The sequence below is a fragment of the Trichechus manatus genome, unplaced genomic scaffold, assembly GCF_000243295.1.
Source record: "Trichechus manatus latirostris isolate Lorelei unplaced genomic scaffold, TriManLat1.0 scaffold00019, whole genome shotgun sequence".
Lineage (NCBI taxonomy): Eukaryota > Metazoa > Chordata > Mammalia > Sirenia > Trichechidae > Trichechus > Trichechus manatus.
Genome location: NW_004443955.1, coordinates 811,259 through 826,625, shown reverse-complemented (window position 1 = coordinate 826,625; position 15,367 = coordinate 811,259). Strand labels below are relative to the sequence as shown.

At 39.5% G+C, this 15,367-nt stretch overlaps 1 protein-coding gene across 5 annotated transcripts in view; it reads right to left on the bottom strand.

Annotated features, from left to right (window-relative positions):
• Window positions 1-15,367, bottom strand: part of HERC2 (HECT and RLD domain containing E3 ubiquitin protein ligase 2) — a 341,529-nt gene that overhangs the window by 95,014 nt on the left and 231,148 nt on the right. For all 5 annotated transcript variants that reach the window (XM_004372619.2, XM_023727841.1, XM_023727839.1 and 2 more), the window contains 9 exons: window positions 15,125-15,236; window positions 13,207-13,288; window positions 12,957-13,100; window positions 11,405-11,495; window positions 10,927-11,104; window positions 10,658-10,739; window positions 10,400-10,571; window positions 9,435-9,579; window positions 8,361-8,586 (listed from right to left, as the gene is read on the bottom strand). In XM_004372619.2, the coding sequence (XP_004372676.1) occupies window positions 8,361-8,586; window positions 9,435-9,579; window positions 10,400-10,571; window positions 10,658-10,739; window positions 10,927-11,104; window positions 11,405-11,495; window positions 12,957-13,100; window positions 13,207-13,288; window positions 15,125-15,236 (1,232 nt within the window). The remainder of the gene's footprint in view (window positions 1-8,360; window positions 8,587-9,434; window positions 9,580-10,399; window positions 10,572-10,657; window positions 10,740-10,926; window positions 11,105-11,404; window positions 11,496-12,956; window positions 13,101-13,206; window positions 13,289-15,124; window positions 15,237-15,367) is intronic.

The following is a 15,367-nucleotide window of genomic DNA, read 5'->3' as shown; positions in this document are numbered from 1 at the left end:
GTAATCGACGTCACAGAATTATACATGTAGAAATTTTGAAATGGTGTATCTTTGGCTATGTATATTTTCACCAAAATAAAAAAAGGTCCTCCATGCTGAGAAGGGAGCATGTTTACATGTCGTGGGGTTGTTAACCAACGTCATAAAACAATATGTGTACTGACTGTTTAATGAGAAACTATTTGTAAACCTTCACCTAAAGTACAATGAGAAAAAATTAAAGAAAAAAAAGTACACAGGTATAAATCTAACAAGGCATGTATATGATGTGTATTCTATAAACTACAAAACACAGCTGCTAAAAGAAATAAATGAAAATCTGTAGAGAGGCATACCATGTTCATGGATTGGAAGATGAACAACACAGTACAAACTGACATACAGATTTAACATAATTTCTATCAAAACTGTAGCAAGAATTTTTGCAGATACAAACAAGATTATTCTAAAGATTTGTATGTAAAGACAAATGAACTATAATAGCTAATATAATTTTTAAATAAAAAATAAGTAACGTCTACCCAATTTCAAAAATTATCAGAAAGCTAGAGTAATCAAGACTGTGTGGTACTGGCAGAAGGACAGACACATAAATCAGTGGAAGGGAACTAAGTCACACAAACATGCCCAATTAATTTCTAACAAAATCCACAAAAGCAATTTAATGGAGGGGGATAGCCTTTTCAACAAATACTGCTTTGTCAATTGGACATCCATAGTAAAAAAAAAAAAAAAAGAACCTCAACCTAATTCTCACAGTTTATACAAAGAGAAACACAACTTAAGTGTAAAACACAAAACTATAAAAACTTTTAGGGAAAACTTTAGGATGTGGCTCTAGAGAAAGATTTCTTAGAGTGGACAACAAAAGGACAACCCATAAAAAAAAAATGATAAATTAGACTTAATCAAAATTGAAAACTTCTACTTTGTTAACAACCTTGTTAATAGGATGAAAAGACAAGTCACAGACTGGAAGAATATAATTGTAAACCTCATAGTCAACAGAGCACTATTATCTAAAATTTATGAAGAACTCCCTAAACTTAACAGTAAAAAAAAAACTATCAGATTAGAAAGTGGGCAAAGACATGAAAAGATGTTTAAGGTAATTAGCCATTTTTGTTGTCGTTAGGTGTTGTCAAGTCAATTTTCTACTCTTAGCAACCCCATGTGACAGAGCAGAACTGCCCCATAGGGTTTTCTTGGTTGTAATCTTTATGGAAACTGGATCTTTCAAACATTGCTAGTTAGAACAGAAAGTGGTGCAGCCACTCTGGAAAACGGTTTGGCAATTTTTCATCAAACTAAACATGTACTTGCCATATGACCCAGCAATCACTCTTCGACATTTATTCCAGAGAAATAAAAACCTATATTCACACAAAACCCTGTACATGAATTTTGACAGCAGGTTCATTTGTAATAGTCAAAAACTAAAAATAACCCAGATGTCCTTCAATGGGTTAATGGTTATATCATGGGATACTATTCCCTAATAAAAAGGAATAAACCATTGATACATGCAACTACTTGGATGAATCTCTAGACACTTCTGTTGAATTTTGAAAAAAGACAATCTGAACAGGTTATACACATAATGTGACATGAAAAGAGATATAAGAAGACTAATATGGAACTACTGAGTAATAAAAACTGGAAAGGAGAAGACTGAAGTCAGGCTTCATCTTAATCTACCCCAGAAAAAGAAACAGCACAGGGAGGTTAAGTAACTGGCTCTATTTTGTACAGCAGTTAACTGATGAAGCCAGAAGACCACATTTCAGTTATTTATAAAAGCAGATTGCGCCTAGAGACTAAAGGTCACCTCGTCGGGGGGGGGGGGAGAAAAAGATATTTGTATTAGAATAAAGAAAGATAAAGCCTCTTAAAAATAAATCAACTGTATTTATATATACTAACAAAAGACAACTGAATATCTTTACAGAGTAACAAGGAACAACTGAAATTTAAAAAATACCATTTACCATATTATCAACAATATTAAATTCTGACAAAAGATGTGCAAGACCAGTACACTGAAAACTTGAAAACACTGCTGAGAGAAATTAAAGATCTAAATAAATGGAGACAAATACTGTGTTCATGGGTTGCAAGATTCAATATTGTTAGGATGTCAATTCTCTCCAAATTGGCCTTTAGATTCAATGCAATCCTGATCAAAATCACCCGCTGTCATGGACTGAACTGTGTCCTCCAAAATATGTGTCAACTTGGTTAGGCCATGATTCCCAGTACTGTGTAGTTGTCCTCCATTTTGTGACTGTAATTTTATGTTAAAGAGGATTAGGGTGGGATTGTAACACAGCCCTTACTAAAGTCATATCCCTGATCCAATATAAAGGGAGTTTCCCTGGGGTATGGCCTGCGCCACCTTTTAGCTTACAAGAAATAAAAGGAAAGGGAAGCAAGCAAAGAGTGGGGATCTCATACCACCAAGAAAGCAGTGTCAGGAGCACAGCAAGTCCTTTAGATCCAGGGTTCCTGCACAGAGAAGCTTCTAGTCCAGAGGAAGATGGATGACAAGGGCCTTCTTCCACAGTCGACAGAGAGACAAAGCATTCCCCTGGAGCTGATGTCCTGAATTTCGACTTCTAGCTTACTAGACTGTGAGAGAGTAATTTCTCTTTGTGAAAACCATCCACTTGTGGAATTTCTGTTAAAGCAGCACAAATGACCAAGACAGAATTTGGTACTGGGAGTGGGGTGCTGCTCTAACAGATACCTAAAACGTGGAAGTGTTTTTGAAACTGAGAATCGGCAGCAGCAGAACCAGGAGACCAGCATGAGATGGTGCTGGAGCCCACCCACAGAGCGAGAGAGATGACTGCCTTTGCGCAAGTGGCTTCCTGGCAGAGTAGGGTGCCTCTGGGCACTTATTGGTAGAGCTAGGCTTGCCAACCCACTGAGCAAGAGAGCTGAGTGCCTTCTGGCTGAAGTTTACTGGCAGAGTGGGGTGCCTCCAGGCACTTATCAGTGGAGCTACAGAGCTTTGGAACATTTGCCCCAGGAGGGCAGAAGCGGGTGTGAGGCCTGAGGGGCTGAGAGACCAAGGAACCAGGAAGCAGAAGCTGAAGAGACAAGGAACACAGAAATCAGAGCTGCCTCAGTCTCAAAAGGTATGGCCTCAATCTCTGGAGTTTCAAAGGGTGTAGCCATGGCCTCTGGTGTTCTAAGCACGGAGTCTCCACTCATATAGACTAGGAGAATGGGGCCACCTAAAGCCAAGACAGCAGAGCTGCTGTTCCACTGGGCCTGGAAGGTGGAGCTGAAGCCCAGGGCCGAGGGGCCTCCACACTCAGAATCCAGAGTTTGGCCAATACCTAGAGTCTGAAGGACAAGGCTGTTGTGTGAATGGTCTCAGAAAACAGAGGATTATTTTTAAGCCTTGAGGGCTAATGTAACGTGTTCTGCCGACTTGATTGGTGCCTGTTAAGCTTTCTTTCCCTCCAACTTCTCCCATTTGTAATGGAAATGTCTAGCTGGTGACTACCTGTTCCACCATTGTACTTTGGAAGCAAATAAATTGTATTCTAGATTTCACACATAAAGAGGAATTTTGGATTCTGGACTTGGAGTTGATTTAAGACTTTTCCTATGATATGATGGGGTGAATATATCTTACATGTAGCAAGGACATGAACTTTTGGGGGCCAAAGGGTAGAATATCATGGATTGAATTGTGTCCCCCCAAAATACGTGTCATCTTGGTTAGGCCATCATTCCCAGTAGTGTGTGGTTGTTCCCCATTTCGTGATTGTAATTTTATGTTAAAGATGATTAGGGGATTGTAACAGCCTTACTAAGATCACATCTCTGATCCAATGTAAAGGGAGTTTCCCTGGGGTGTGGCCTGCACCATCTTTTAGCTTACAAGAGATAAAAGGAAAGGGAAGTAAGCAGAGAGTGGGTATCTCATACCACCAAAAAAGCAGTGCCAGGGTTTCTCAACAGAGAAGCTCCTGGTCCAGGGGAAGATTGATAACAAGGACCTTCCTCCAGAGCCAAAAGAGAAAGCCTTCCCCTGGAGCTGATGCCCTGAATTTGGACTTGTAGCCTACTAGACTGTGAGAGAATAATTTCTCTTTGCTGAAACCATCCACCTGTGGTACTTCTGTTAATGCAGCACTAGATGACTAAGACACCTGCATACTACTTTATAAAAACTGACAACTTGATTCTAAAAATTTTATGGAAATGCAAAAGGAATAGCCAAAACATCTTTGAAAAAGAAGAACAAATCTAATGGACCATCCACCTGATCAGGCTTTTTATAAAGCGAAAGACAGTGTAGAACTGGCATCAAAATACATACATAAATCAATAAAACAGAATTGAGAGTCCAGAAATAGATCCACACATATACTGACAACTGATTTTGACAACAGTGCAAAGGCAATTCAATAGAGAAAGGACAATTTTTTTTAACAAATGCAGATGAAACAAATGGACATCCATATGCAAAAAATGAACTTTGATCCATACCTCACACCATAAACAAAATTTAACCAAAGACCAAGCAGAGACCTAAATATTGGACACTATAAAACTTCTAGAAGAGAATACAGGGAGAAAATCTATGCTCTTGAGTTAGGCAAAGATTTTTTTGGATATAACACCAGAGGGATAATCCATACAAGAAAAAAAAAATGGATAAACTGGACTTCATCAAAATTAAAACCCTTTGTTCTTTAAAATCCACCTGTGAAGAGAACAAAAAGATAAGCCACACTGAGGAAAAATATTTTCAAATTACATATCTGATAAAAGACCTGCATCCAGAATGTATAAAGAAATCTCAAAACAATAATAAGAAAACAACCTAATTTTAAAAATGGGACAAAGATGTGAACAAACACGCCCCCCCACCACAATAAAGATACGTGGATGGTAAATAAGCAAGACGCTTGACATCATTAGGCACTGTTGTTGTAGTTAGGTGCTGTGGAGTCGGCTCTGACTTATAGCAACCTTCTGTATAAAAGAACGAAACACTGTGCGATCCTGCACCATCCTCACAATCGTTGATGTTTGGGCCCAGTGCTGCGGCCACTGTTGTAATCCATCTCATTGAGGGTCTCTCTCTTTCTCACTGACCCTCTACTTCACCAAGCATGATGTTTTTCTCCAGCGATTGGTCCCTCCTAAAAAATTGGTCCCTACGTCCAAAGTAAGTGAAACAAAGTCTCACTATCCTTGGTTCTAATGGGCATTCTGGCTGCGCTTTTTCCAAGGCAGAATTGTTTCTTCTGTGGCAGCGTGTGGTATATTCAATATTCTCTACCAACACCACAATTTGAATGTGCCAATTCTTTTTTGGTCTTCCTTTTTCATTGTCCAGCTTTTGCATTTATGAGGCAATTGAAAATACAAAGGCTTGGGTGGGCACACCTTAGTCCTCAAAGTGACAATAACATTCAGCAAGCAAGGTTGTATCGTCTATGTATCTCAGGCTGTTAATGAGTCTTCCTCCAATCCTAATGCCACATTCTTCTTCATACAGCCCTCATATTATTTGTTCAGCATGTAGACTGAATAAGCAGGGTGAAAGAATACAATCCTGTTGCACACCTTTTCCAATTTTAAACCAGACAGTAACACCTTGTTCTGTTTGAGCAACTGCCTCTTGATCCATGTACAGGTTCCACATGAGCACAATTACCATATTTTTACACAAATAATGTGCGCCAGTACAAAAAAATTTAGCATAGTGCTCGTATGAAAATACTTCATAGGGGGACGGAGCAGTTGGCAAACAAACATAGAAGGCGTGCGTTATCTGTGTAGGAATATGGGTAAATGTCCTGGAAATCCTATTCTTTGTAATTTTATCTACAACTTGGTATGAACCACACAGTCGAATGTGTTCATGTAGTCAATAAAACACAGGTAAACATCCTTCTGGTATTCTCTGCCTTCGGCGAAGATCCAGCTGACATCAGCAATGATATCCCTCGTTCGACATCCTCTTCTGAATCCAGCTTGAACTTCTGGGCAGTTGTCTGTCAATGTATGGCTTCAGCTATTTTTGAATTATCTTCATCAAAATTTTGCTAGCACAAGATATTAATGATATCGTTCAATAATTTCTGTATTTTCTTTGATTGTCTTTCTTTGCAATGGGCACAAATATGGATCTTTTCCAATTAGGTGGCCAGGTAGCTATCTTCCAAATTTCTTGACACAGGTGAGTAAGCACTTCCAGAGTTGCATCATTAGTCATTAGGGAAATGCAAATTGCCACTACACATACACGAGAATGGCTAAAATTAAAAAGACTGACCATACCAAGTATTGTCAAAAATGTAGAACTCTGAGAGGGGCATTCACTAACTAGAAAGTAGACAAGAATTATCTTAGGTGAAGGGAAGAACAACACACACTACAGGGGAAGTCAGCATAACTGGACTAAACCAAAGCTAAGAAGTTGCCTGAATACAATCAAACGCTTCAAGGGACACAGTAGCAGGGGCAGGAGTCTAGGGACCATGCTTTCAGAGGACATCTAGGTCAACTGGCATAACAAAGTTTTTTAAGAAAATGTTCTGCATCCCACTTTGGTGAGTGGCATCTGGGGTCTTAAAAGGTTGCCAGCGGCCATCTCAGACACATCAATTGGTCCCAACCCACTTGGAGTAAAGAAGAATGAAGAACACCATGGACACAAGGAAAGGATTAGCCCAAGAGACAGAAAGGGCCACATAAACCAGAGACTTCATCAGCCTGAGACCAGAAAAACCAGATGCTGCCCGGCTACCACAATGACCGCCCTGACAGGGAACACAACAGAGAGTCCCTGACAGAGCAGGAGAAAAGTGGTGTGCAGAACTCAAATTCTAGTAAAAAGATCAGACTTGATGGTTTGATTGAGACTGGAGGGACACTGGAAGACATGGCCCCTGGAATCTCTGTTAGCCCCAAACTAAAACCATTCCCGAAGCCAACTCTTCAGACAAAGATTGGACTGGACTATGGGACATAAAATGATACTCGTGAAGAGTGTGCTTTTTAGCTCAAGTAAATACATGAGATTACATGAGCAGTTCTCATCCAGAGGCGAGATGAGAAGGCAGAGAGGGTCAGGACCTGGTTGAACGGACACGGGAAATCTGCGGTGGAAAGGAGGGGTGTGCTGTCACAGTACAGGGAGAACAAGTAGGATCACAAAACAATGTATGTATAAATTTTTATATGAGAGACTAACTTGAATTGTAAACTTTCACTTAAAGAACAACAATTAAAAAAAAAAGAATGAAATTTACAGCATCTACTTGATGGCATACAACAACAACAATCAAAATATATATCAAGATTTGTATACATTTATATATAGCAGTAACTGCTATTATGGACTCTAAAATTACTTATTGACCCTAAAATCAGGAGAACTAAAATCTGAAAATGAATTTAGAATAAGAAAAAATCTAGTAAACATTAAAAGAATGTAGAACTCTGGAACTCTCATCCACTGCTAGTGGTTCCCACTTTGCAAGACAGTTTTAAGAGTATTTTAAGAAGTTGAACATCTAACTGTTCCACTCTGATTCCACCCAAGAAAAATACAAGTTAATGTCCATACAAAGACATAAATGTTCACAGCAATTGTGTTTTTATAGCCCCAAACTGGGAACAACCCAAATATCCATCAACAGGTGAACGAATACAGATATCAACTAACGTATAGCCATAAATGAAGTTCTATTCAACAATAAACAAGAATGAAGTATTGATACACACAACATGGATGAATCTCCAAATAATTATACTGACTGAAAAAAGTAAGATTCAAAAAAGAATATATACTGTATGATTACATTTATATAAAGTTCTAGAAAATGCAAAGGGATCTATAGTGACAGAGAGCATATCATTGGTTGGGGTTGGGGAGGAGGGGTTAACGAAGGAGGGGTTAATGAAGGAAAGGAAGGGTTATGGTTATGGTGATGCTCTCATGGTGAATACATATGTCAAAATAGACTGAAGTGTGCACTTTAAATACATACTTTATTGTATGCCACCTATACCTAAACAAAGATGTTAAAACATAAAAAGAAGCTATACAGTGTCTACACCTAACCAACAGTTAGTATTATGAAGAATCTTCTCTATTTTCATACATGAACAACCCTGCCAGAGTTAACCTGATCATAAAGAGAAGAATCAGGATCATATTTTCTTCTAAAATTTTCATTCAGCATGCATACAGCATATCAGAGTGCAATATAACTTTCCATGGAGAGTTAACAAAGGTAGCACTAATCCCTAATCTGCTGGTGTTATTAAACAGATACAACATTATAACGTAGGGAAGAAACTCACAAAATGCAAATCTGTGTTACCTAAATAAGAAGCACCTAAAGAGTCTCTTGCAGTTTGGAAGAGAACTGGCTCATGGACAGAGGGCGTTGCTACATCAACAGTTGTCCACGCCACGCTGTGGGATGACCCACAGGCCACACGCGTGATTTTCTGCCCTTCCAGTCCTTGTACAAGTGTGGGCTTTCTATTGACTGTGGTCGTGCCATTGCCCTGCTGTCCATGGTCATTGTCACCCCAAGCGTATACCTGTTGCAAAAAAAATTAGAATTTTTCAATCTTCCAGAACATTTTCAAATCTACTTCAAAATGCTTAAAGAACATACCCAGGCACCTGAAACAATTAGGCTGTTAAAGGCAAAGAGAAAACCACTTCGCAATCTTAGGAAAAGGCATCTGTGTACTAAAATTCTGAGGAAAATTTAACCATGGAAATGCCTGCCATGATTAAAAACGAGCATTTATTTAAAATCAATCCAGTTACTTCATGTACTCTGTCCTGTTATAGAAAACTAAGAAGGTCCTATCTTGAGCTAAGTGCAATAATTTATTTTTTCCTTTATTTTACAAAGAAAAATTATCAAAAACAATATGCTCATGTTTCTAGTAATTTGCTTCCTGGCATTACAGAATTATAATTCAGTTTTAAATTAATTTTGCTTAAAAAACAAAAACTAGTGTGCTAATTTTGTTGTCATAATGATTTAAAAATATATCTCATTTATGAGTCTGTCATGCCTGTCGAAGCAGAAGAATGAGTAAAACTTCTCAAGTACAACTCCTCACTAACCATTCACTAATATAAACTGTTGTTCAAACCTTACCAACAATAACAGTATTTTCACATTTCCATGTGGACTTCAGATTCAACTGCTTAGAGTGGGAAATTTCACTATCTCCTAACATACATCAATGCATTTTCTACCATATTCCCGCTGTGTTACCAACCTGTACTGCCAAGCGGCAAAAGAGACGCTAGTGAACAAGTGGTACAGTCCTCCCCCCTGGTTGCTCATACACCAAAGAGTGCCTTATTTCATCAAGAATGACCATCCCCAGTAGAGAAGCCCACACTGCCACAGGCAGCCACACCTTACCTGGCCCGCATCCGTGACAGCCAGGCAATGCAGAGCACCAACGGCCACGTGCACGATCTTCTTCCCCCTCAGGCCTTCTACCACCTGTGGCTTCCGCACATGGACGTCAGAGCCGTGACCCAGCCTGAAGTAATCCCCCTTACCCCTGCAAGGAGGTCAACAGTGTGAGTTTTAATATGTGTGACAGTTTGGGAACGCTACATAAGAAAACAATTGTTCTACAGCTTTTAAAGCAAGCTCAATGATAACATCACACACAGTACTCAAGGTCTTTGAAATTGTTATACAATCAAATATCATTAATTCAAGTTAATTCCTTAATTCTGCTAGCAAGATAATTCATATTATGTTTTAGGATATTCATGTTACTGTTATATGTATTCTTATAAAGGATTAAAAGCATGACAAACAACCTCAAATGCCTCTAAAAAGTCATATATGGTGTAATTCTGTCTAAAGTTGCCTCTATGTTACAATAGTCAAAGCCAGTATTTGTCATGCTGTCCAGGGTCAATGTTGCCTGTTCACTCCTTTAAACTTTAATAAGCTTTCACAAGAAACACACATAGATTTTCTTCAGGATCAAAGAAATCAGAAACTGGTTTTCCTCCCATTTTATCGCTAGACTTCTGGCATGGTAAGAGAGTGGAAGAAATCCTCTAAATAAACTTTATCCAAACAGGAAAGATGAGTGGCCTAAAATTTTTTTAGTGTTCTTTTGAAAATGACCCAGATATAATTGGAAACTTCTTCCTATAATATGGTCATTAACTCCAACTCAATATCTATATAAAGAGGCCAAAGATACCTGGCTGAATATGAAAACGCAAGGTTTGACAATCGGGGGGGTAGGGGTGGGGGTGGGGCCACCTGAGGGTGAGGCCGACAAACAAACCAGATGTTTCCTGCACGTCATGACCCCCACAACCACACACACATCTGGGATAATGGGGAATTTTACCTACCAGGTCCACACCACTCCGGACTTTGTAAGAGCCAAGGAAAACTGAGCACCACATTCAATCTGGCACACTCCCTGTCCATTCAGTCGTTCAATGTTCTGCGGAATGTTACAGCCTTCACTTCCTCCCCGGCCCAATTTTCCAAAGTCACCATCACCCCAGGAAAATACCAAACCTAGATTTAAAAAAATACATACTTCAGGCCAGTGCTTCATAACATTCCTGTCTACTCAGAAGCACAGAATTACAGTCAGTGCTCACCTTCGTCGGTCAAAGCCAGAGTCTGTGCATCTCTACTCCCACACGCAACCTGGATTACTCTGTGACCAAGAAGGACTTTCACCTACTCAATCACAAAGTTAAAAACAGAATCAAGCACAGGCACTGAGAAAGTAAGAGACATTTTTTCTACAGACTGAAACTAACAATGCACACGTCTTTAATGAACTTCCCTAGACTCAAAGCTTCTCTTCTCTTGAAATCACCAGATGGTAAAGTTTTCTGTAAGCAACAAAAATGTGTATAATCACCATTTTGGGCTTCAGCTGTGTGGTGTTATCCCCATGTCCCAACCGACCATACTCTCCGAGGCCCCAGGTGTACAGCTCCCCACTGGACGTGATGGCTGCGCTGTGAGAGCTCCCACAGGCGATGTCCCGGATGCGCTTCGTTTTCAGGGCTTCAATCAGCCTTGGCTTGTCACAGTTCCTAAGACAAAAGTAAATCGGCCTTTCCAAAACTAATCCATCCTTTTTAAAGGAAAAAAAAAAAAGGACAGCTACATTGATCCACACCTAGTCAAAACAGTATCTATAGATTAACTCAACTATGAAACCTTAATACAGAACATGAAACCAAATCATATTCATTGAAATTAAATTTTTTAAGGATCCATTTACATAAATAATCTACCCTATTTGAATTTTCTGCAAAAGAACAATTAAAAATGCACTCGTTATCAGTAACAGCTTCTTATTAGCAAGTTAAGATTGAAGAAAATATTCTTACATTCTGCTGAAGTGTCCGAGTTTTCCATCGTCACCTTCGCCCCATGAAAACACTTTGCCATCGACAGTTAAAGCCATAGCGTGTCGACCACCTGCAACATTCACGTAGATAAGAGCTCCCAAAAGCTGGTCACAAAAACTTCACGGGATACTAATCACCTTGCCTGGCATGCAGTATGTACAGAATGAATAAGTGTTGAAAAAAGGAGTAAACAGAATCAAGATTCGTATTTTGAAAAGATTTCTGGGTGACATATACGCAAAATAAGCGAAGTTTATTAAATTACAAATTTCAACTCCTAGAAAGAATTTTACTTGCAAAGAAGTAAAATAATGCTGATTATTCATGGGATTCCGGTTATGTTAAATACATAAAAGATCAAAATTCAGATGGAAACAGTAAAAGTAAGTACATTGTGACTAGATAATGTATCAAACACAGTGACCAATTAAACTTTTGAGACATGCACCCTGACAGTGCGTTATTTAAGGAAAAGTGCCACCATCTGCAATTAAGGCACCTATCACTCTTTCCAAAAGACACCTGCTTACACTTCCCCCAGCATGGAGTACTCTCCCGGTACATTCCTCTCCCCACCTCAGGTCTTTACTAGCATGACCTCTCTTTATCCATCTGGGGCAGACAGGGCTCCCAGTCCACCCAACATCCACCCTCCCTCGTTTTTACCAACAGAACCCCCATATTACTAGGGTAACAATGTGCTTAGCGAGAAAACACACTTCTCTGTCTCCTGTGCCAACAGGGGATGGTGACTGAGAGGCCATTTATTAGAGTTAGGCTTCCACTAAAAGGTCCTTAGAGGGGCTGAATGGGCTGGAGGAAATACCATCTTGTGCTTGCCTCCTCCTCCTATGCCTGGAACTCAGATGTTTTGGCTAGAGCTGAGTGGTACCCACCTTTCAACAAAGATGGACAGAAAGAAGGATCCTAGGTCCTCAGGGACATGGCGCTGCCCTATAGCCCTGGACTCCTAACATTTACACAGGAGAAAGACAAACTCCCATCTTGCTTAAGCCACTGCTGTTTGGATTTTCTATTACATGGGGGCTAATCCTGATCCCACTCAGTACAGGCAGGAGCTGAGTTCTGTATCTAACTCAGCTCTGTTCCCCAGAGGCCCAGCACAGTGCTTACAAATAACACTCAATAAAGGTTTACAAAGTTGAAGGACTGTGGTTTTTTTTTTTAATCTTTTTCATCACTTGGGCTCACAGACACTTTTGGGAAAAACAGCACATATTTAAAAACAGAACTCTGCGATTGTGTAGACGCTATGAACCACGGACCCTTGAAGGGTGCACCTACACGCCTGAAATGACAACTGTTGGCCTCCAAAAAGCCTAGTTTAGTAATAAAAATTAAATTTTAGAACACCCAGAGATCTACAGTCTTCCATTTTTATTCCTACTACTTAAGAAAATCTTGAAAAAGAACTCAAGGACTGCTTAGGGAAGTTATTTCAGGAGCTCAGTTACCAGCAGAGTAGGAACTCTAGGCGTCCCCTTACACAGTACAGATGCTGGGCTTGTACCTGAGTGCACAGCCACCTTCTTCACCACATAGCTGCTGAGGGCCGTGATCTGCCGTGGGATGGGTACAGTCCCACTGGAGAGGCCCAGCCCTAGCCGCCCGTTGGTGGCTTCTCCACAGGCATAGACCTTCCCTTCCACAGTCACTGCAAGGAATGAGCAGAGGGAAAGGACTCACCTTCAGATCACAGCAACTATAATTTTCGGTGTTGAGCATAATTAAACATTTTTAAAATATTAAAGTAATCATACCTGCAAACAAGCTTTTAGAACCTCCAGCCACCTGTACTACATTCAAAGCAGACAGGGTCTCAGAGAATGAAGGAACCTTTATCTAGAACAGAATTTTTTTTTTTTTTAAAAGCAAAAGAAGGAAAAAGATAACTATTTCATTAACACCTTTAAAATTATAAGTAACCTTATTAGATGGATACAGTGAAACCTGTGAAAGAGTCGGAACTCAAAGGGATTGCCTTGTTTTTCTGGGTCTCGCAGGTTCCCCACCTTCAACAGGGCACCGTCTTAGCAGTTTTCTATTGCTTGGTTTAGTGGAAAATATTTTAATTTTCCTTCTCTGATAAGTTTCTGCCTTACACAAGTTCCAGCTTTTGCAGGAATTACTGTTAATTTGTATGGCTGTATTAACAAAAGGAGGTCTTATCTCTTAGAGGTACACACTAAAGTATTTAAGGATGAAATGATCTACTGAAATTTACTTTAAAATAAACCAGGAGGGAGGCAGCCATCTGTTAAGAACTGTAAAGGCTGATATCAGAGACATGAGGGCCCACAGTACTATTCTTTCTTTCTACTTGGGTACATTTGAAGATTTCCACAATAAAAGGCTAAAATAAGGATATAAATATCTGGCAAGCTATATTTTACTTCAAGTTATGCCCTGCTCATTATCTTTGATTCTGACATATCTAAGAAATTATATGCTTAAACTTCCCATTGTAAGTGGGTGTGATTTAATTTAAAATTTTTAAAGCCCTTGTCTAAGACACCCTTTATGATTGATTCTCTCTGTGTCAGAAATTATCAGTCGACAGTCACTACTACAGTCTAAGAGAGGACTCCAGCACACTGTGGAGTGTCAAATCTAACTCCTCCAAATTCAGCCCTTCATGTGAAAATTCCATCTACACCAGGGAGCAAGCGGGCTTCCAAAGACGGCCCCGAACCTGCAGAACAAGCCAGTCCCTCACTCACAAATGAGACATTTACCTGTACTCCACAAACGTAACTTAAGACTCTTCAAATAAAGATAAAAATTCACTGTATTGGGAGAGTTAACATAAACGAGTCCTAAATTTAGTTCTCAGTGTCTCAACAAGGCAGGCAAGTATTAAGGGAACTTATGACTGTGATATTCACAGAATACTAAAAGGAAGCAGAAACACTTATTGAAACTAAAATTTGGAGGAATTGGTTTCGTGGCTCCTCAGACAAGAGACACGGAATAATAAAAGGGACACTGAATTCAACTCTAGCTCAAATGCATCATTTCTTACATCTAGTCTTAAAAAAATCTGGTTTTTTTCTCTAAGCAACTTAAACTACTTCACAAATTAACCTTTCATCCAAGTACCTATGGAATTAAGGATGTCAAGCTGAATGACTACAAAAAGGATGTATGTGTACACATGCATACTTATGTCTCTGAGCTCACAAAGCATTCTCTCCCCACAGAGGTTATTTCACTGAGAAGTATCTCAGACACCTAGTGCCCAGTGGGCAGAAATCACATCTTGCTCATCTTTGTACCACTGTGGCATTCTACATAGTATTGTGTTTACGATAAGCAAAAATGTTTACTGTACTGAAGACAAAATAAATATATTTATAGTCTATACTTTTTTATCTATACACTTGTCAAATCGTCTTCAAAGTGTATTTTCTAGTTTATAAAACAGCAATCGTGCCACTATCTCTAAAGTGCACCATTTTCCAAGGACAGAGGCTTTCCCGAAACTGAATTTGATAGTATCTATTAGTTCATGCCAAGAATTACTTCAGAAAAATTCATTTTCAAAACAATATACAGAAGTTAAAACCATTATAAAAACATTAAAAGAGGTATTACTGCTGTTGCTGAATGTCTCCTGGACAAAGGCACAGCAAACACTGCCCCTGACAGAGGGGTGCACATGGCTGGAGGGGAAGGTACCTTAGAGCCTTTCAGTCCACCCAGCTGGTCCTTGTCGTTCAGCCCCCACACAAACACTTTGGTTCTTATCGTAGCCACCGACTCTAGCCCTGAAGTCTTCTTTCTCATAAGGCTAACCAAAGGAAAAAATAAAGACAGAGATATAGGTGAGCCTGCATAGCGGGGAAAAAAGGAAAGCAACCTCAAGCACTCAAGGCTCACTGGTCACTATCAAAACGCTTGTTTCAAGTTTTGATACAATAA